The sequence below is a fragment of the Gopherus flavomarginatus genome, chromosome 11 (genome assembly GCF_025201925.1).
Source record: "Gopherus flavomarginatus isolate rGopFla2 chromosome 11, rGopFla2.mat.asm, whole genome shotgun sequence".
NCBI lineage: Eukaryota > Metazoa > Chordata > Testudines > Testudinidae > Gopherus > Gopherus flavomarginatus.
Genome location: NC_066627.1, coordinates 32865426 through 32887257, shown reverse-complemented (window position 1 = coordinate 32887257; position 21832 = coordinate 32865426). Strand labels below are relative to the sequence as shown.

At 43.7% G+C, this 21832-nt stretch overlaps 2 protein-coding genes across 4 annotated transcripts in view; one reads left to right on the top strand and one right to left on the bottom strand.

The window, feature by feature from the left end:
- The window catches only part of RIMS4 (regulating synaptic membrane exocytosis 4), a 178722-nt gene extending 176238 nt beyond the window's left edge, over positions 1 to 2484 (bottom strand). Inside the window, exon 1 of the mRNA XM_050917465.1 lies at positions 1920 to 2484. The gene's annotated coding sequence lies outside the window, so the exon portion shown is untranslated. The remainder of the gene's footprint in view (positions 1 to 1919) is intronic.
- Positions 1311 to 21530, top strand: YWHAB (tyrosine 3-monooxygenase/tryptophan 5-monooxygenase activation protein beta). Of its 3 annotated transcripts, XM_050917474.1 has the most exons (7): positions 1318 to 1428; positions 7468 to 7515; positions 12182 to 12483; positions 13617 to 13740; positions 16546 to 16709; positions 19126 to 19221; positions 19652 to 21530. In XM_050917474.1, the coding sequence occupies exons 3-7, from the start codon at positions 12190 to 12192 to the stop codon at positions 19706 to 19708; spliced, it is 735 nt and encodes a 244-aa protein (XP_050773431.1). In that variant the 5' UTR covers positions 1318 to 1428; positions 7468 to 7515; positions 12182 to 12189; the 3' UTR covers positions 19709 to 21530. The 3 variants fall into 3 exon arrangements, with proteins under 3 accessions (XP_050773430.1, XP_050773431.1, XP_050773432.1); XM_050917473.1 differs by lacking the exon at positions 7468 to 7515 and having other exon boundaries at positions 1311 to 1428; XM_050917475.1 differs by lacking the exon at positions 7468 to 7515 and having other exon boundaries at positions 1323 to 1410.
- The last annotated feature ends 302 nt before the right edge of the window (positions 21531 to 21832 follow it).

The window sequence follows — 21832 nt, the reverse complement described above, 5'->3', positions numbered from 1 at the left end:
TCCGCAGGGCCAGGTGGCGTTGGGGCGGGGTGTTTCCACAGGGCCAGGTGGTGCTGGGGGGGGGGGTTTCTGCGGGGGCTGGGGGGTTTTGGCCCTCAGCTGTTTTCTTTGGAGTAATGTGGCCCTTGCCGCTTTATGAGTTGTGCAGACCTGGTCTACACTAATGCTCACAGTGATGGAACTCAGCCAATAACTGCAATAGTGGGAAGATTATGGCAAGAAAACCAAAGTGTAGACAATTCAGACTATGCTGAGAAGCGCTGTTGCTGCTATTTCTCAGACAGTGACACTCCCCTGACTTTTCCTAAGCCTGCATCCCATCTTGCTATTAATCCTACTAATACTGTAGTGGCCAGGAATCCCACTCATGATCCATGCTGCTTTGTGCTGAATGAGGTACAAACATAAAAGACAAAGAGTTTACAATCTAAACAGAACCAAGACTGTGCAGGTGGATGAAGAACACAATGGAGGGGGAGAAAAAGACGACAGTAATAGAAATTTACCATTGGAGTCCATCAGAAGGGGTTTGAAGGAAGATGGCTACACGAATAGATTTGGAGAAGACTCTTTATGCATGCAGGGCAATGTGGAAAACTAAAGGCTCTTATGGGAGAGCAGACGGGCAGCTAACGGAGTTTGCTAGCTCGGATGGAGTGAAAGTGGTGGTTATAAATCAGTGAGTTCAGAAAATAATAAATAGGGAGGCACAAACTTGTGAAGAGCCTTGAAGGTACAGACTTTAAACTAGTGTTTGATGTTATGAAAAAAGGGGAGCCAATGGAGGGACTTGAAGAATGGGGTGGGGAGGAGAGGGAAACACAATAAAAGAGTTGAGCTAGGAAGACAGTTTGGCAGCAATGTTCTGAATGGGGCTGAAGAAGGTCAGGCCAGGGAAAAGGCCAAGATAGTAGTTGAGATGGGAGAGGATGAAGGCCTGGACAGGCACAGGCAGAGAGGAAAGGCTGGAGCTTGGAAACACTAAGGAAAAGCAGCAATATTCAGATATGGCCTAGATGAGGGGGGGGAAAGGGGGACAGATTAGGAAACAGAGTGCAGGTCTGAGCCTAGGAGATCAATGATGTTGTCATCAGCTCCCCTTCACCTCCCATCCTGTTTCAACTACCCCATCCCCTCGTAGTCTCCCCACGACCCAAACCCTCTCTACTATCCCATCCCCTCTCAGCCTCTCCACCCCACCCCTCTCAGCCTCCCCACGACCCCACCCCACTACTCCATCCCCTCTCAGCCTCCCCACAGCCCCTCTGGCCAATGGGGAGAATAGGGCGTGTCCCGGCACCGGAAGGGGCGTGGGCTAGCACCGGAAGTGGGTGCTGGAGCCTCTGCAGGGTGTGTGTGGTAGCGAAGCGGCCGCCGCGCTTGGAGTCTCCTGACGCGCCCGGGACCGAGGTGTGAGCCCTCCGCCAGGTGAGGGGCTCGGGCCCATCCCCATAGCTCCGGGGACAGCGTACGGGGAGTGGGAACCGCGAAGAGGCCTCAGGGCCTCGCCCCTCCCTTCCTCCCCGTGGGGGAGGGGGCGCTGCGCGGCCGACAGGCCCAAGGGCTCGCGGAAGTAGGAGGGCGCAGGTCCCCCAGCCTCGGCCGGCCCAGCTCCTCCCTCTCGGGGTGGCAGGTCCGGGATAGGAGGGGCACGCGGCGGGCAGAGGCCTTCGCAGGCCGCAGAGCTGCCGGGGGCGCGCTATAGGGAGCCTCCGCCGCCCCCCCGGCTGCAGTGGCTCTTGTCTCTCCGGGGAGCCGGGCGGGGGAGTGGAGCCGCCCAGGTAACGGTGTGGCCCGCTCCCCTCCCCCAGGCTGCTGCAAGGCCTGAACTGCAGCACCGCCTTTTCTAGGCGCTCTCAGCCCGGTCCCACGCAGGCTGAGTCACCTTCTCCCCCGAGGGCTAGGCTGGCCTCGCACACCTGTGTGCAGCAGGCGTCGCAGGCAGGGGCTGTTCCCTTGGCCGTGATTGACAAAGGCCCTTCGGCTCCTACCGGCTGGGAAACGAGCCTCCCCCTTTCAGGGTCAGTCTGATTCTAGGCCTCTCCTTCCAAAGGCTCCCTGCGATCTCTCTGTCGTGGGCCAGGATGCCCCCCCGCCACCCTCCCCCCCCGCCGCTGCTCCACACAAATCAGATTCCTGTGCTGCAGGCCCTGCCTACCTTAAATAAAAATCTCTTGCTGTGTTCAGGAGATAGAAATAATTTCCATACCACTTCATAGCACCCTTTTCACATAGGTACTCATGATATTGTTTCAAACAAATAGGGAGGAGGTAAGAATGCATCCCTGACATCTTTATAAAATTATATGCGGATGTAGGAGCACAGATACAATGCCTAGCGTAATGGGGTCCCAGTCCATAACTAGGGCTCCTAGGTGTTATAATAATACAAATAATACAAGTGGTATATTATTTATTACTAGCCTCTGCTGTGGCACAAAGCAGAACTAAATGTAGGCAGGCACTAGGGGGAAAGAATACTGTTTCAGGTATCGGGCACAATTTGTAAGACTTCTTAGAAAAACCCATAAACTGCCCCGATGAGGTTATAATCCACAGATGTTACCTTGTATAGTGCAGGAATCAGTACCATGCAGACATTGTCACTGAGTGAAGATTCCAACTAAACTGTAGTAATTTATTTCATGGCCTTTTTGAAGTTATAGTAGCTGTTCCTAACAAGGAAGCAAATTGAATGATATATAATACTTTAAAAGCTAAATTATACTGTACATGTAACATTAGTAGCTTGAAAACATTTATAAGGTTGTAAAACTTTTATAGCTTTAGGAGTGGTTAGGTAACCTAAATCAGAAATCTCACGAACTGTCTCAGTGCATTTTGTGCAGGAGGATGTATTTTTTTGATAGTTCCCCAGAACAGAGTCCATTTAAAAAACAAACAAAAAAAAAAAAACGTGAAGGTATAAATTCACTTCCCCCCCCCCCCACACACCCCGTATTCCAGAGGGGAAAACACTATTTATTTTTGGGTCTTAGACCCCAAAGTGGTGGGCAACTAGCAAATAGCTGATTGCAGGTGAAGTGTCCTGGCCATGTAACTATATTTAGATTTTGAGTTAATTTGATATGGACAAAGTGAAACACCATTAAAGCAGATGGAGTCCAGTGTAGACTTGCACGCTCAGGTTTGTCAGTGCACCATCTTCTGACCTGCAGTATCATTGCTATTCTGGTTCTCACTATCCTTTAAGCAGAGCAGGCTAAGTGTGTGGTTTTTGTTATGTGCACAAATAGACTAGGATGAGACTGAATTGGATGGCACAACTGTCACATAAATAAAGTTTAGAACTATGTTCTTGAGACAGAAGGCTAGTACCCCGATACTCATTACATTAACAACTAAAGCATTGTAGTGGTATGTCTTTTTATTTTGCTACAGTCTTACTCATCCTGTAATAGAAATACTTTCACTTTAATATAAGTGAAAGTGATTTGCTGTAATATGAACACATTTATCTTGGCATGAATTTTACACCTTAGGGAAGAGGTTTTTTGAGAAACTCACTACTTTGATCTGGACCCTAGCCAAAAATGATTATTGTAGTTGGAACAAAAATCTAACCAGATTAAGTACATTATATACATTTCTGTTTCCACTTGTAACTGTCCTTTATTTATACAGCACTACAGATGTGCATAATAGTTTGGACAGAATGACAGGTCCCTGCTCCAAGGAGTTTACATTCTAAGGACTTGTCTGCATGGGGAAATAGCCTGGAATAGCTTATGTTCAATACCTATTCTGCATTAGCTGCACATATGGACACTCTTATTCTGCAGTAGGGATGCTTTTCTCCAATTTAACTTAATCGACTTCAGAAGTGGATTAAATTAAACTGCAAAAAGACACTCTTTTAGGGTATATCTCTACAGGAATTGGGAGATGTGACTGTAGCCATACTTGGCTCTAACTGGTCCACTAAAGATTGCTGTGAAACTGCAGTGGCATGGGCTTGTCACCTGAATACATATCTAGTGCCCCAGAGGGCTTGCACTCAATGGCTAGCCTGTGCTTGTGCTGCCATGGCTTTGATGCTGCTTTGATCTAGCTAGCTAGCTAAAAATTAGTTTGGGAATGCCTATGCATGCTGCAGTCACACCTCCAAACTGCTGTGTAAAGGTACCCTAATGTGTGGAGCTAGAGTGGAATAGCTATTGGGATTTCAGTTTTTTAGGATAGGGGAGGGATAGCTCAGTGGTTTGAGCATTGGCCTGATAAACCAAGGGTTGTGAGTTCAATCCTTGAGGGGGCCATTTAGGGATCTAGGGAAAAATCTGTCTAGGGATTGGTCCTGCTTTGGAGGTTGGACTAGATAATCTCCTCAGGTTTCTTCCAACTCTGATATTCTATGATTCTAAATTCAGAACCTGACTTATTTCACCATAACTTCCCTGTGAGGACAAGCCCTGAGTAAATAACATAGCAGGAGGTGTCAGAAAAGGGTTGTGTATACATAGGAAAGTGACTGTGCAGAAAGAGATCATAAGGCTGGCATATTGTCAGTTTTTTCTCTCAAGATTTTAATGAAGATTTGAGGTAGTGGTTGGGATTGGCAGAAGGGTGACCAGATGTCCCAATTTTATAGGGACAGATCTGATATTTGGGGCTTTGTCTTATACAGGCGCCTATTACCCACCACCCCCATCCTGATTTTTCACACTTCCTATCTGGGCACCCTAGTGGTGGGCACATTGGGAAGCTAATTGAAAGAAATGAGTTTTGTTAGGTTTTGGAAGAGAATGAGGCTGCATGACGTAAGATCGGAGAGGATATTCCATGTGTTACACTATCTGTTTAAAGCCATAGAATGTGGAAAGTGCATTTTACTAATCTTACTGGTCATCCTGATGGTGATCAAGGAGAAACCTAGCTTTCTGTGTTTGGGTAAAGTCTTACTGGGAATGTACAATTTCCTGATATGTTACTTTTTAATAATACATACTACCATGAGGGGAGCACTTTATTTCCATTAGCTTGGAGTGATGAATGGATTTTTTTTCTTTGTGGAAAGGAAATATTGAGAAATGCTGATGTCAATGAGTAATCTATATTCAGTTTCCAGTGTTCTTCCTCACCACTCCTAAATCCCTAGGTCAAGATAAAGAATACAACTCTAGCTAAGTAAGTGTGTATGTGTAGGGGGGGAAGGTATTGAAAGGCAAATGGACTTCTTGTATTTAATTTGTAGGGAACTGAGGAATGCACTGATTTAAAGAGTACCCATCGGCAGTGGTGCCTACTATGTGAGCTACATAGTGGATATCATCTGCATCATCCAAACTGTCTTTTGTCAATACTGTAGTTGTTCTTGCATTAGCATGCACATGAATGCATTATGAATGAAGCCTTTCCCTTTGTTTTGGAGGCAGTTGTCTCCTTTTGAATACCCATGTAGACTTCAAACTTATGAAACTGAAGTGTGGGATGCTATGTAATTGACATGGATTTTTCATTTTGGGGTGAATTGTCCCATTAATGTCACTAGCTAAAATCAAATAAGATATTTTGAGATACTGTTCACAAATATCTCCAATATTATTCTTCTGCTCTTCCAGTACTAAATTTTATAGCAGTTTTGTGATGGGAATAAATGCATGAGTCTGAAACTACCAAACTTATCCCTTGTGACCAAATCTAGATTTAAACTTAACTTCTCCAAAAATGAAAGGTTAGTATATTAACCCACTTTTCTGCCTGACTCCTGACTGGTGTGTATAGCAAACCAATAATTGCACTCCTTTCTTTCCCAAATCTTTTCTAATAGAGAAATACTTGTCTAATTATTTCTGCATAACAAGCATTAAAACTATAAAAAAGGATCAATGGCCTATTTAGCATCAAAAAAACAGGTCATCGAAAGCAAACTTCAGGACAGTGAAGGCTAATTAGTACTGCTTTGCCAGTTCAATATATGTAAATCAGATATTTTTCAGTGTCAGTTTTTCATCTGCTTTCTACAGTGTTTAAATGCAGTTACATCTGATCTGATTTGACTGTTGGTCTTGAATAGTTCCTGAAGGTTGGAAGCAGTAAAGCTTATAAAAACAGGCATGATCGCTGTCGGGTTGCTTGGGCCTAAAATATGGTTTATCATAGAGCTCTTGTAATCTGGTGGCGAATATTGAGTGTCTAAAAATTGTATCTCAACTGTCACTAAAATTTACATAAATCCCAAATTCACCACCTTTGTCCTTGCTTGCAAGTCCTGTGGGTTTACTTTGACTTTGGGTGCGTTTTCTAAAATGACTGCCTTTTTCCCGCTCCTTACTTCCCATTTCACCCAAAGGAGCCAGGGCCAGCTATAAACTAATGCAGAGGTTGGCAACCTTTCAGAAGTGGTGTACTAAGTCTTCATTTATTTGCGGTCATTTAAGGTTTCGTGTGCCAGTAATACATTTTGCATTTACAGGGGCCGGCGGATGGAACCCCAGACTGGCAGTGGGCTGAGCAGGCTGGCAGCTGGGATCCTGGGCTGGCGGCTGTGACCCCAGGCCGGCAGTGGGCAGAGCAGCTCAGTCCACTGCCAGCCTGGGGTTCCGTCCATCCAGGCCAGCAGCAGGCTGAATGGTGTTGGCGGTGGGGACCCCAGGCTGGCAGCAGCGTGTCACCGTAAATCAGCTCGTGCCATAGGTTGCCGACCCTTGAACTAGTGTCTTTTACAGATACCTACCTGTGGCAGTACAGTTATTAAAAAGAAGTCCAATCCAGGCCATGTGTACATGAGCAAGCAAACTCAGCTGAAACCTTTTAATTCCCTTGTAGACACAGTTCAGTACCTTTAAGATCACTTGAGCTGGTTGTGGTGTTGGAACCTAGGCTAGACAGGACCTAGATATTTTCTCAGCTTGCAGGAGTGGGAAGTAGAGCGATGGCTTCAGTGGCTAATACATAGGATTGTTAGATTCAAAGTTCTAGTATCCGAGTGCTTACTGGCTTTGAACTCTCTGGTTGCTGGCGTTCTTGATCAGAGATAGTGTGCAATCATTAGCCTTTGGAGGGGTTCTAAGCCCTGGTTTGGCAGGCTCTTAAATCTGCCACTAGTGTGTCTCACCTTCTACTTAGAACTAACAAGCCCTATTCTCAGAACTCTTCCATGGCTGTGACTTGCAACAGCACCCCCCCCCCCCCCCAAGTATCAATGCTACATTAGACAATTTCTGTCAGTCTCTCACTGCAGATGTCCTTGAATGTACTGCTCTTAGTTGCAGGTAATCGCCACTGGTGACTTCCACTTGTGGCCTAGGAACATGTCCAGCCCAGGCATCGCAGAGATGCTTGTTCCAGGCTCTGGCACACTAATCTACTGTTAGGAAGGACATAGCTTTCAGCTCCTTAATGGGAGGGACCAGCTATAACTGATAGTGACTTCTTTGGTTTTTTTTCAAACATCACTCCTTTCCTTGTGTCTTTTTTCCTTCTGGCAAACACTTCCCTCTTATGGAGCCCAAGCCATCATAGCTCTGCAAAGCCCTTCTCCAAGCTTCTAACAAGGTAAGCAATGGAGAATCAAGACTCTAACAGTTCCTTTATACAGCACATCCTTAAGTGAGAGTGATGGTAGGTGTGTACTGCTAGATTATCCACATTTTGATGTGGGGCAATGCCTTTCTTATTGGAAGAAAGCACTGTGGTATTTGAATTCTTATGTTAAATTTGTTTTATTCAACAGCACTTCATACTTTTGTAGCAAACCTACTAACAATTAAAGATTCTAGGATAAGTTAAAATAGTCAAATCACCGCATAAATTAAGGCTCCGACACTGGCATCTCAAACTCTGGTACAAATATACACAGTTAATGAAGTTATTGAGGAAGTCAAAGCTTTTTTAGTAAGTATTGTGAGCTGTCTTTAAGATGTACACATAATTTAGACCAGGGTGGGCAAACTCTTTGGCTCGAGGGCCACATCTGGGTGGGGAAATTGAATGCACGGCCATGAATGTAGGTCTTGGCCAGGGGGTTGAGGTACAAAGTATGGGAGGGGGCTCAGGCCAGGGGGTTGGTGTGCAGTAGGGGTGTGGAGTACAGCAGGGAGCTCATGGCAGGGCGTTGGGGTGCAGAGTATGGGAGGGGGCTCAGGGCAGGAGGTTGGGGACTCAGGGAAGGGGATTGAGGTGCAGGAGGGATGTGGGGTGCAGCAGGGGGCTCAGGGCAGGGCATTGGGGTGCAGTGTGTGGGAGGGGGCTCAGGGCAAGAGGTTGGGGACTCAGGGAAGGGGGTTGAGATGCAGGAGGGGTGCGGCAGGAGGCTCAGGTCAGGGATGGGTGCGGAGTGCAGGAGGGGGCTCAGGGCAGGGGGTTAGGGTGCGGGGTACAGGAGGGGTTCTGGCTCCATCCTGGCACAGCTTACCTTGAGCGGCTCCAGGGTGGCAGTGGCGTGCAGTGGGGCTAAGGCCAGCTCCCTGCTTGGCCTGGCCCCACACTGCTCTGGCACCACATCCCTGCGGCCCCTCAGGGAGGGAGGGCATTGGACTCCGTGCGCTGTCCTTGCCTGCGGGTACCTCCCCTGACGCTCCCATTGGCCACGGTTCCCCGTTCCCTGGCAACTTCCATTGACCGGGGAGGTACCCACAGGCAAGGGCAGTGTGCAAAGCCCTCTGCCCTCCCTCCCCCAGGGACTGCAGGGACGTGGTACCAGACTCTCCAGGAGCGGCAGTCCCACAGGCTGGATCCAAAGCCCCGATGGGCAGGATCCGGCCCATGGGCCACAGTTTGCCCACTCCTGATTTAGACAATCAGATAACTAAGGACAGAAACAAAACATGTTATGTCTTGTACTAGTGCTTGGTCTGAACAGTCAGTTTTGTCAGACTTTCTTCTGTACTTTCTATGCCTTCCCTGTTCCCTCTGTGGTTTCCCTAATGTGCTGTTAAGTGAACCCACTGACTACCATGAAGGGACTTGCATTTAAAGATAAATAGATCGTATTAGCATCATGTTAATAAGTCCTCCACAGTTCCTAAACTGAACTCTGCACAGGTAATTTGTTTCATGATCCATAGCGCTAGTTGTGCTGTGCTGCTGGAAAAGTACAGGCAAAATATAACACACACACTTTTTTTAATGACAAAATGCAAACTGCCTTAGAATACTTGTCTCTGAATTTCAGCATGCAGGCTATTTTCAAAAACAAAAATCCAAATTATATGGTAATGGGATTGTGTAAACTGCATGTGGTAAACCTAGAGGTGACTACAATGGAAATGCCTCAAGAGGCAGTGCAGGTTGAGGGAATTGGAATCATACAGTTATGTGAGATACTTTTAGTATTTATGGTTGGCTTTCATGCACTATAAAACACTGTTTATATAGACATACTTTGATCTTCAACTTAACAGTGAAAGTTTGGGGATCGACAGCTGTGAACTAGTTACTGTGTTAAGCATGTAAATTGAATTCATTTCATAATTAAAAGTCTAGCAGTTTGGGATGTGGCAAGAAGGTGGTGGAATATTGTTGATTTGAAATACAGTGCACTGCATCTCTACATCACTAGTTTATCTGAACTGCTCATAATAGTAACCAAAAAATGTTGCTATTAGACTGATCTGTCTTTTCAACTTACATTTTTACTGGACAGTATATTTATTAAGGCCATGTCTACACTGTGCACTTAAGGGTATGATTTCCCCTGGCATATGTAGTTGTGCTAGCCCTTGTCAAATATTAATAGCAGCAGAGCTGCGGTAATGTTAGTGGCAGTGGAGGCATGGCTTAGCTGTTTTGAGAACAGACCTAGCTGAACCTCATGGGTATATAAGCTAAGCCATGCCTCCACTGCCATTATCCTATTCAGATGATTATTCTCATTATCTAGATATCTGCTGCTATCTATATTCATGCTAGCTCAATGAGAGCTAGCGCAAGCATGTGTATGTGAGCAGGGAAATCACACCTCTAGCTTGCAGAGTAAGTGTAGCCTAAGTGTGTGCATTACAAAAATAACTCTCACTTGGCACCCTTACTTGGAGTCATCTTCTTTCATGTGGCTTGGGTAGGTAGCATGACTACAAATTTATATCTAAGTTTGACAGCCAGCACATTGCCTTAGTCCCTTGGCAAAAGAACGAAGGGGACACTCAGATATGATGTGCTCCATCATTTGTGCCTGGTGACCACAGTTGCACCCAGGTGTTTGCCTCGTTTTCCATTTAAGGAGGGTTTGTCCACATATCCCATGAGCTGTCCTGATGTGATTCAATCTGCATCAGTCTTTCCAACATAAATCAAAACTCAGTGGTTCTTCAGCGGGATTAGTGATGAGCTGACTTGGAGTCTGCAATGGCCAGTGATACAAACTATTATGTCTCCCTAGAGTAGGGAGTAGAGTATGTCATCCTTCCTGGTAAAGATACAGCCATGTTAGTGAAGTAAAGTAAGTTAACTCACTGTTGGTACCTATTTTTGTCTTTAGGGAGAGCGGCAATCTTAATATCATCAATTTGGCACATTTAAAAAGTGCCAGAATCCACTGGTTTAAAAGCTGTGTTTGAAAGAGAACTAGACTTAATGCAGAACTGTGTATCAAGAGGACTCCATTGGCTTCTTGCAGCAAAAAATCTGTATTGATCCAGTGGCTCACAGAACAGGCACATCCATAAGATGTCTCTGCCTATACCACACAAGTCCTTTGTTCAGACTTAGTTATATACATGTTACCATTGTGCCTTGCAGACACATGGAACATAGCAGTGAGGAAAAGCCATTTTCTTTACTAACTTCAGCATCCATTGTCCTAAGGCAGAACTTCTTAAACTATGCTCATTGGAGAGTTGGTTGGTCACATAGCATATGTCTGACCTTATTTCCAGCTGCTAAATTGCATTTCAAAAAAGATGAATGTTTCTTTCCATGTAAGCAATTACTTTACAATTGCATGACTGTCATGTGGGCCACATCCTTTCTCCCTCAATCTCTGTTTTAAAATATGGTTGACACTGAAAATGCTGCAGGATAGCAGGGTTGATTGTCTCAAAAATCTCATGTGTAGAGAAACACAGATATAAGAAATAATGTTCCTGGCAGGGCAGTATAAAAACATTTTCTCTGGTACCAAACACTACAGCTTTATTTTGCTGTTTTAAGTATCCACAAAAGCATTGCATTTTACATCAAAGAGGGCTGCTTAGTGACAGCAGGAGCTGTCCAGTGTTTCAGATACTCCTGTGCTAAGAATATTATTCCTGTCATGGAAGAGTACTAGAAGATACAATAACATGAAAGAGTTCTGTTTTTCTTTTTTGGCAAGTGTTTGAACATGCAGCCTTTCCTGTCAGACTTCTGGTATTGTTAGATTGGGGACATGGTATCATGATAGGATTGGAGAAGTTTGTTGGGGGGAGGGGAGGAGGATGAAGAGACTGATATGATTGGACATGACAAAACATCAGTATTAATGTCACATTTGAAAAGATAGTGTTCAGGTTCTTCCAGGAGTGTGATTGGTTGTGATTCTTAAATGTTACAGAAGATGTTGATTAGGCCTCAGCTGGAGTATTGTGTCCAGTTCTGGGCACCACATTTCAGGAAAGATGGACAAATTGAAGAAAGTCCAGAGAAGAGCAACAAAAATGATGAAAGGTCTAGAAAACATGACCTATGAGGGAAGATTGAAAAAATTGGGTTTGTTTAGTCTGGAGAAGAGAAGATTGACAGGGGAAATGATAACAGTTTTCATGTACATTAAAGGTTGTTACAAGGAGGAGGAAGAAAAATTGTTCTTAACCTCTGACAATAGGACAAGAAGCAATGGGCTTAAATTGCAGCAAGGGAGGTTTAGGTTGGACATTAGGAAAAACTTCTTAACAGTCAGGGTGGTTAAGCACCTGAATAAATTGCCTAGGGAGGTTGTGGAATCTCCATCATTGGAGATTTTTAAGAGCAGGTTGGACAAACACCTGTCAGGGATGGTCTAGTGCAGGGAACTGGACTAGATGACCTCCTGAGGTCCCTTCCAGTCCTATGATTCTATGCTGCTCTTAGTAAAATAACCAAAATACAAAGTTAAACTCCTGCTAGTAACTCACTACATTAATCAGGAAGAAGACAGACTTCCCACTTATTAATCATCATGACTTATACCGCATCACTTTATACCTTTATCGTTAGTTTTCCACAACCTGTGCAATCAAGATAAAATAATTTTTCTCCTTTTAAGGAATAACTATGGATAAAAGCGAGCTGGTACAGAAAGCCAAACTGGCCGAACAGGCTGAGCGTTATGATGACATGGCTGCTGCTATGAAGGCTGTCACTGAGCAAGGACATGAACTGTCCAATGAAGAAAGGAATCTACTCTCTGTTGCCTATAAGAATGTGGTTGGTGCCCGTCGCTCTTCCTGGCGTGTAATTTCCAGCATTGAACAGAAAACCGAGAGGAATGAGAAGAAACAGCAGATGGGGAGAGAGTATCGTGAGAAAATTGAGGCTGAATTGCAGGATATCTGCAATGATGTTCTGGTAATAATCCAGCAGCAAAAATAACAGTAGTTAGCATTGCAGCAATTTCCGGGGAGGCTTAAGGAGCCTGACTTACTAAGATGCTAAAGATCCAGGCAGGAAGATTTTTTGTGGCTCTGGGTAAAGAACTTAGCTGGGTGTAGTAATTGAGTCTTCTAGTTTCTTTCATGTAACTATATTCAGTTTATCTTAAAGTGTTGTCACCTACCAAATATAAAAACACACCAAAACCTTCTACTAGCCAAAGGCACAAAACCTGTTAGGCAGAGATTAATATGGAAGATGGTTGCGGGAGAAAGGCTAAGACACCAGAAGGATCTGTGGCCAACTGCCCTGGCAAGAAGCCCATCACTTACACTCAGGTGCTGGGATTCTTAGGGTGCTGTTCCTGTTTGGGGGCGAAGGGGAGTGGGTGATAGATGCTCGTATGTATTTTAATCATCTGAAATTTGAAGCCACTACCCATATTCTTTTGTGGACAGGAAAGGAGCTAGCGTTTTCCCCCACACCAGTTTCCTGGCTTCTCTGAAGTTAGAGGTGGAGGGATTCTGCTATTTTGTGGTTGTCTCAGTTAATACTCTATTGCATGTGAGGAGGAGAGGGTTCCTGGTACTGTTCTCGCAACCGTTTTTGATTCCTCTTCCTCTGAATACGCAAGTGCAGCCTCCATTGCTACTCGTAGCTTTAGACAACTTCATTGTTGTCCACTGTTCTAAACAGCAGCAGTGAAAGTAATCAGAGTCTTGTGAATCTCACTCTGCCAAACGGTAGCAAAATTATGAATAGCAGTGGAGGCCCATGAGCGCAGTACCTGCAGACTCATGAACACAGCACTGCGTCAGTTTGCATATGAAAGGCTGTCCTTGCAATCAGGAGGGCTGTCAACTTTTTGAGAACTGAAATTTTGCAGAAATGAATGGTATAGGTCCTCAGCTGGGAAAGTTTCCCGCTCCCCAGTGGATTTTTCTCCAAGCTTTGGTAGTGGATAATAAACTTAATGTATGTACATTTAAAAGTTGCATTAGCATGTTAAATGCTCATACTTACCATAGTAGTTAAAGCTTTATGTTTATCACCCCTGTGGCTTTCATGACAAAAGCATTTGTGTAATTCTGTGATGCTTCCTCTTTCAGGAACTCTTGGATAAGTACCTTATTGTCAATGCCACACAGCCAGAAAGCAAGGTCTTCTATTTGAAAATGAAAGGCGATTACTTCAGATATCTTTCGGAGGTGGCATCTGGTGACAGCAAACAAAGTAGGTAGAGTTAAAATCTTATATATATAATATATACACACACGCATACATATACATACACACACACAGCTGATCAGAAGTCAAATAGCCACTAAGCAGAATGAAGTATGAAGAGAAATGTTTGTCTGTTTTCAGTGAGGAGTATTTATATAGATTTCAACATTCACTAACTATTGAAAACAAGCATTGTGCTAGTTGCTCTTGTCGTGCTGTCTGGAGTGCCTTCCTCAGGGCAGACTGTCAGAAAACAGGGAAGACACCTCAAGCAAGCCAGTGACATATGTGAACTCCTGGATCACTATAACAGTCTTACTGTGGAGTCACAGTTACTCCCTTTAGATTCTCCAGTCTATCTTACCACCCAGACAAACTGGACTTTGTGAGAAAAGGTCTCTTAAACCAAAAATCACAACACATAAGGTTGCTCTCATGCCCGAGAGACAAGTCACTTCCGCCTGATCAGTTGATACTCTAGATCTTACACCAAAGACAATGCTGGTAGCCAATTATATAGTAAACTAAAGGTTTATTAGCTAAGAAAAGAAATGTTACTGAGAGGTTAAAACAGGTAAAATATATGCACAGGTTAGTCGCAGTTTATAATTCCAAATGGTGGCAGTGATGTAATAAACTGCCAGTTTCCAAAAAGTCTTTTCAGGATACCCAGGTTGTCTCTGGGGATCTCTGCTTTGCATCTAGTACACTTTCTTGTACTAGTCCAAGCAGACCAAAGGTGCAGGATCTTTCCTTGAATCCATACTTGTAGCTTCTTCTCACAGGAAACAAGCCGACAGCGTCACTACCCACATGGTTTTTTCTTTGATGACAAAGAGTGAGGAATGCATTTTGAGTCTTTGACCTTTCATCATCATCACACAATGAGCACTTGCTCTGAAATTAACTCTTTTCTGTTAGTTCTTCATTTGCATTCTATAAGACTTCTTTCTCATTTGATGGGTTATTTAGTTACAAGGGTATACACAATGTGAATGTTTGCTACTATGTTATAACAGGATACAGATAAGTGAAAACAATGCAAGTAACATCCAGTTAGTTTTCATGAAGTTTAAACATCAAATAAACTCTTATACATTTAACAATCACTTAGATCTATACTAATACACAAGTGAATAGGCCTGGGGCTTCGGCATGAGTTGGCACGTGGTCTGCCAGCGTCATAGCTCTGACCAAACTGTCCCGCTTCCCCAAAAAAACCTCATTATACATGAGCCTCTGTAATTAATATCAAGCCAAACACACTGCCATCCCTTAGCCTACTCTGTCCCAAAATATCTCCAGTCCCTGAAAAGGCTTTGCTACCTGTCTGAAAGTTCAGCAAATCCAGGATCTGGTAGCCTGTGAGGAGAAATGCATTATTTCCTCATGGAAAATGCCCCGCCAGTAGGACCCTCCTAATTATATCAGGGGATCTAGCTGAAGTAACTTCACTGGTTGCAAGTTTGGTATCACATTTTGATAGGTGGACTCTCAAGTAACCAGGTCCTAAACCAATTAGAGTTCTCTAGGTTACAACTAACACCTTGAACTCTGCCTGGAAGCCAGTGGGAAGTCATTGCAGTTCATGGAGCAGGATCATAGGGCTTAGACCAGGGGTGAGCAAACTTTTTGGCCTGAGGGCTACATCTGGGTGCGGAAATTGGATGCAGGGCCATGAATGTAGGGCTGGGGCAGGGGGTTGGGGTGCGGGAGGGAGTGCGGGAAGGAGTGCGGTGTGCAGGAGGGGGCTCAGGGCAGGGTGTTGGGGTGCAGGAGGGATTGTACGAGGGGGCGCAGGGGGTGGGGGTGCAGAGTGCGGGAGGGGTGCTGGGTCCGGGAGGGGTGCAGGCTCCAGCCTGGCACCGCTTACCTTGAGCGGTTCCGGCATGGCAGTGGCACAGAGTGAGGCTAAGGTAGGCTGCCTGCCCCAGCCCCATGCCTCTCCCAGAAGCGGCCAGCACCATGTCCCTGCAGCCCCTGGGGGAGGTGAGGCAGAGGGCTCTGCGTGCTGCCCTCGCCTGCGGGTACCTCCCCCGAAGCTCCCATTGGCCGCAGTTCCCTGTTCCCGGCCAATGGGAGCTGCGAAGGGCGGTGCCTACAAGTGAGGGCAGCAGGCAGAGCTTCCGGGAGCCGCGTGGGGCCAGGGGAAGCAGGGAGCATGCCTTAGCCTCACTGTGCCACCGGGCTGGCAATCCCACAGGCTGGATCTAAAGCTCTGATGGGCCGTAGTTTGGCCACCCCTGGCTTAGTCCCTCTAGAGCTTGTTGTGCTACCCATCAGCCTGGGGAAGGGGCACTCATAGTTCCTCTGTGCTCCCAATTTTTAACCCACGGAGTTCAGGACAAGAGATTGCCTCTTGGACACTTCCTTCTCAGAAGCATTAGGGAATGGCTCATTAGTTTTCTTCAGCGTTTACCTTCCAGAACTATTTCCTGTTCCTCTGTTGGCGTCTCGCTTTTAACACAATGCCGTTTGAGTTCAACAGTACTAACCACAACTATGCCTGATGGTTTTTTTTAATCTTGGTATGAATTGTTGCATTTTAAATCTTATGAGCACTCCTACATTAATAGCTTAGTTTTATCATTAGCGTTTTACCATTAAAATTATTGAAGGAAATCCCTCTGTGCTTGTATTTTACATGTGGATATTTATTAACCTTCTAATTGGAATTGTTACCTGATGTCCAAAGTTTCTAAATTGCCCAGACTAAGGTGGTGGTAAATAATCCTTGCCTTAAATGCACAATGATCAAATAAGATGCAGTGACTTACCATGCATTAATCTTTCTGAAATCGCTTTTTGCAGCAACAGTATCAAACTCTCAGCAGGCTTACCAGGAGGCATTTGAAATTAGCAAGAAAGAGATGCAACCTACGCACCCCATTCGGCTTGGTCTGGCTCTCAATTTCTCTGTCTTTTATTATGAGATATTAAATTCCCCAGAAAAAGCCTGTAGTCTGGCAAAGACGGTAAGCAGACTTATCAATATTTTTGTCTGGGGGAGGGGGAGGAAACTATTGAAGGCGAAAACTATTAAAGGTTTACAGTAGTGTCTCTGAAGGTAGGTTTGAGTGATCTGTTCTTCTGAAAGCAACTATACTCTCCTTCAAGAGTACTCTGTCAGTGGGAGGATGCCTGCCTCAGAGGTGCTGGCCTCCTTTCACAAGAATATCTGTATCTTAATATATTTTCACATAAGCTAGCAAAAGCATTATAGTCATTTGACTATTGAAAGTTACCCTGTGAGGAATAAGACAGGCTGCCGTCTTCACACTTTCACAGGATTCTCCCAGAAAGTATTTGTTTTGGAAATTGAAAAATGTTTGCATTAATCTAGAGCTCCTAAAACTGAAACTAATACTGTCTTTAGTTGAGCATATTTCAAAAATTTGATGTAGCAGTTTCTCCAGTGTGACTTCACCAGTGCTCTCCATTCATGACTGTAACATCGCAATCTCTCTTCAGAGGCCAGAACCATTTTGCTTTGATTGTAGCAGGACCAACTACTGATTTTGCCCCAGATCCCTAAGTGGCCCCCTCAAGGACTCCTAACCCTGGGTTTAGCAGGCCAGTGCTCAAACCACTGAGCTATCCACTGATAGTTTAATTGTGCCCAAATAGATCACAAGTGAGTTAGTTTTTTCTCTTTACCCTTCCTTAAAATTAGACCAAATCTCTTTCTGAGAGGTGAATAGCTCCATGTGGTATTTTTATTAGTTCACCTCTACTTGCTTCAACTGAAAACTGTCAAGTAACAGCTTGGATAATGATGGCATTCAGAGTTACTTAGCATATATGTACAGTGCACTTTGTTTAGGGTCCTAATATTTTGTAGCAAGAAGAGATTTTTCCTTGCAATGCACTTACTACTGTTAGTTCTGCTTTTAAGTTATTGGGCTGTAAATCAATCTGCTTTAGAAATGTGGCTATGTTTGTGATAGAAATATATTTAAATAGAAAAAGGGGCCTTATTCATGGCAGCTACCAAACATGCTGCATGGACTTTGATGGAAGATTTTATAAAACAAGTGGGTGACAACTATGGTCGTACAGTAATTCCTCACATAAAGTCGTCCTGGTTAATGTTATGTTGCTGATCAATTAGAGAGCATGCTCATTTAAAGTTGCGCAATGCTCCCTTTATAAGTTGTTTGGCAGCTGCCTGCTTTGTCCACTGCTTGCAGGAAGAACAGCCCGTTGGAGCTAGATGGTGGGGGCTTGGAACCGGGATGGACTGGCAGCCCCCCTATCAGCTCCCCGCTCCCCTAAGTTCCCTGTGTGGCAGCCTTCCAGCAGGCTATCAGTTGCTGGCAGTTCAGCTGTCTCTGCGTGTGTGTGTATACGTATATAAAAATACAGTCTTTTGTCTGGTGAAAATTTTTTCCTGGAACCTAAACCCTCTATTTACATGAATCCAATTTCCCCATAAGAATTAGCTTAACATCATTTCGCTCGAAGTTGCATTTTCAGGAACATAACTACAATGTTAAGCGAGGAGTTACTGTATTGTCTTTAGTGGAAAGTACATTTTCGTCCACTGTCACACTGTTTCCTATTTCTTTAGTTGCCTTTCTATATGCAGCAGATATAACCCTGAAGATACCTCCAGTTTTTCAGCTTTATCTCTACATGCCCACTGCCTCTAAATCAAACTTTTCAGCCCTCCATTTTTTGTCCTGGTCTACACTAGGGGAGGGATGTCGATGTAAGATACGCAACTTCAGCTACAGGAATACCGTAGCTGAAGTCAACGTATCTTATTCCGACTTACCTCTTGTCCTTAGGGCGCGGGATCGACGACCGTGGCTCCCCCGTTGACTCTGCTACCGCCACTCGCTCTGGTGGAGTTCCGGAGTCGACGGGGAGTGCATTTGGGGATCGTCCCCGATAAATTGATCGCTACCCACTGATATGGCAGGTAGTCTGGACGTACCCTTAGTGAGGACGCTCTAAAGAACTTTTCTGACAATGCTGCTTTTTAATTGGGCGGCTGGATTGCTTTTGAGCTATGTGAAGCAGTCCATTCTGTGGGAGTGAGCACACTCACTTCTTGAGTATTCAATGCTGGCCTGGGAAGTAGGGCTGGTCCAAGAATTAATCTTAAAACTCATGCAACAAAATAGAATTCTTCCAGTCGGCCAGTGGCCTTGTCTTCACTTCGTTGCAGTTGAGCATGGCTGGTGGTACTTACTTTTGGGAAAGGAAAAATACTCCTAGTTAGTTGTTGGGTTTTTTGTTTTTTGTTTTTTTTTGGGGTGAATCACTGAATTTTAAATATAATAGAAAAATTTAAGAAAAAAATTGTTGATGCAACTGAATTCAGATGAGCACGGAATTTTGAAAATCTAGTGTCTTTGTTCTGTTGAACTGTTTTGCCTGTTTCAGGCTTTTGATGAAGCGATAGCTGAGCTGGACACACTGAATGAAGAGTCTTACAAAGACAGCACTCTAATCATGCAGCTACTTAGGGACAACCTTACTGTAAGTATCACTGGGACAAAGTGCTACACTTGTCACTGTTGTAAATGTTAGGCTGTAATTGGACCTGTCTGAGAGCCGCTGCCTTTTTATGTTAAATAAAATGGCATTTGCTGTACTAGCACAAGTCAGTAAGCCTTTCTGCAATCAATTGTCATTGAAAGGTGCACTTTTGTTGATAGTTTCCCAAAAGCTAACTTTCCACCCCGTGCATACTGCCTGTAAGCGTCATTTGCTTTCTGTTCCTAAGCCTCCATCCAGCCTTCTGTTTTTAGTTCATTATTCTTTATCTTTGCCACTAAATTCAACCATTTAATATTCTTCCATTAAGAAAATTGCACAACCTACAACTAATTATCCCATCTCCCCTTTCCTGACAAATGTAATTAACTGCATGCTTTCAGCATAAACATGTGTTTGTATTTTCTTACAGCTATGGACATCGGAAAACCAGGGAGATGAAGGGGATGCTGGGGAGGGAGAGAACTAATGGCTGTCACGCTTCACTATATGTTCAATGTCACTCTGTATCCTACACATATATCCCTTTGTGCGACAAGCAAAAAGAATAGTACATCGACTTTCACAACCTCAACGTAGCAAAAACTGTCTGTGGGGTAAAAACAATTTTTTGGTGTTTTGTGTACTTAAAACGGAGATTGGTTCTACAACTGCATTCTGAACTTTATTATGAACATTTGCAGTTATGATTACCGTGTTTATATTTTTAACTCAGCACTGTGATTATGGGTTTTGTGATTGCAGTTGACTTTACAAAACTCTTGCTGGTAGAAACTAGACATTAATTATGTAACTCTGGAAAGCTTAATCTGGCACCAAAATAGTCGAAGTACAATTCTGTTGTAAAGTTGTACAGAAAGTTATAAAAATTATATTGCGACACTGGGGCATGGAAGGAAAACAATCCATTGTATGGCATTCCAGTTCAGTAACACACTTCAGTTAATTACTTTAACAGGCACATTTATAGACATTTTTAATCAAGTGTGGTGCACTGCTTTCAGTCAAAAGCTCACTCTAAGTAATCTTACCTTTCTGAAGGTTCAGTTTTTTGGGAGTATAGCAGCCTGATTTCCAAACTACATTGGTAAGTAATTGGGGTTTAACTTTGAAAAATCGTCCAGTGCTCATACAACATGATTGACTAAAACCCCTTCCCACTGCAATAAATTACTTAGTTACAACTTGGACTGTTCTTTAGTAGTCAGATTTCTTAGTGCACTACTATCAACTTGCAGTAGGAAAAGACTAATATTGTATGAATGGCCTTACTAGTTTTTGGATAATACTGTTAAGAGTAAAATAATACAAAGATTGCATTTCACTTAGGAGAATTAAAACCTCTTTGGGTATTCCCACTCCGAACTCGATCTGGAAAAATTTCTAATATTTCACTCTGCCATCTTTGAATTCACTTTGTAGAAATCTTCTTCCCATTGAGTTGATATTCATCCTCACCCTCTCACCTGCTTTTAAACTTCATTAAAACATTTCTGGACTCCTACATATGTTCCATTATTTGTGGATGATAAGTGATATCAGGGTGATGGAGAGAGATGTGTGCTAGTGGACAGGTCTCTTACTCAGATGTTTGAGAATTGTCAGTGCTGCTGTAGTTTTCAGCTCTTAATGTCTGCCACTTTAAGACAGATCCTGGTATTACCTAAAATTTTCAGGATTTCCCATTATTTCTTACTGGAATGCAGACCTTACACATTTGTAATGCTTGTTAGGAACTTGTGATATTAGAACTCCAAATACCCTCATTTAGTTATGTTCCCAAACAGGTCCAGTCAAATAAGACCTAATAAGAGTTGCATGAATAATGCAGTGGAAAAGATTAGGAATAGTCATCTATCAGTCTCGCAGTATCATCCCTCTACCATTTCACCTAGCTGTAGAATCCATCTGTTTGTCCATTTGTCTGCTGGAGAGAGAATTTCATGCACTGATTTTAAAACTCCCTTCTACTAGCTGAACAAATAGTGCAGTTAATACTTGGCGCTTGATAAATGCAGTAGTGATGAATGTGGAACCGAGCCTGTCTGTATATCTGGTAGCTCTTTTCGCTTTGTTTTTACTGACCAGTATTCTGCCTAAAGTTTGCTTCTGTGATGGTTATATTGCTAGCACACACGTGGTTGTGAGAATAGTATAGCAAAAAAGAAATACCTGGTTATTGATGTACTAGATTTGTGTATGTCTTTTAAACAGTTCTAGTTTCACCTTACACAAAATAATCAGGAGAGTGTAAAAGAATTCAAAAGTGAATAATAAAAAATTTTTATCAATTCCTTGTGGTCTTTTATCTTTGTCACACTTGTGGCAACAGAAAATTGTGGTAGTAGAATCACCACCTCATTATAGTAATGTCCAGAATTTGGACTCTGTGACTTGTTGACTCTTATGAAATTAAGTGGTTCAAATATTTAAATAATTCCTCTCACTAAGAAAATGAAAAAACTCTGCTAGAGTACTCACTTTGTAGTAGAGGACACTGGTTCTGTTGCTTGATGTCCATTCTGTTAGGCGCATGCCTGTACATTTTCATGTTGTGAGGGGAGATGAGGAAGAAATGGACCTATAAATATCC

Coding starts and splice junctions, on each gene's coding strand:
- YWHAB (XM_050917473.1), top strand. CDS start 12,190: ATGGATAAAAGCGAGCTGGTACAGAAAGCCAAACTGGCCGAACAGGCT. Junction 12,484..13,616: donor ATATCTGCAATGATGTTCTG/GTAATAATCCAG, acceptor TTCCTCTTTCAG/GAACTCTTGGATAAGTACCT. Junction 13,741..16,545: donor ATCTGGTGACAGCAAACAAA/GTAGGTAGAGTT, acceptor CGCTTTTTGCAG/CAACAGTATCAAACTCTCAG.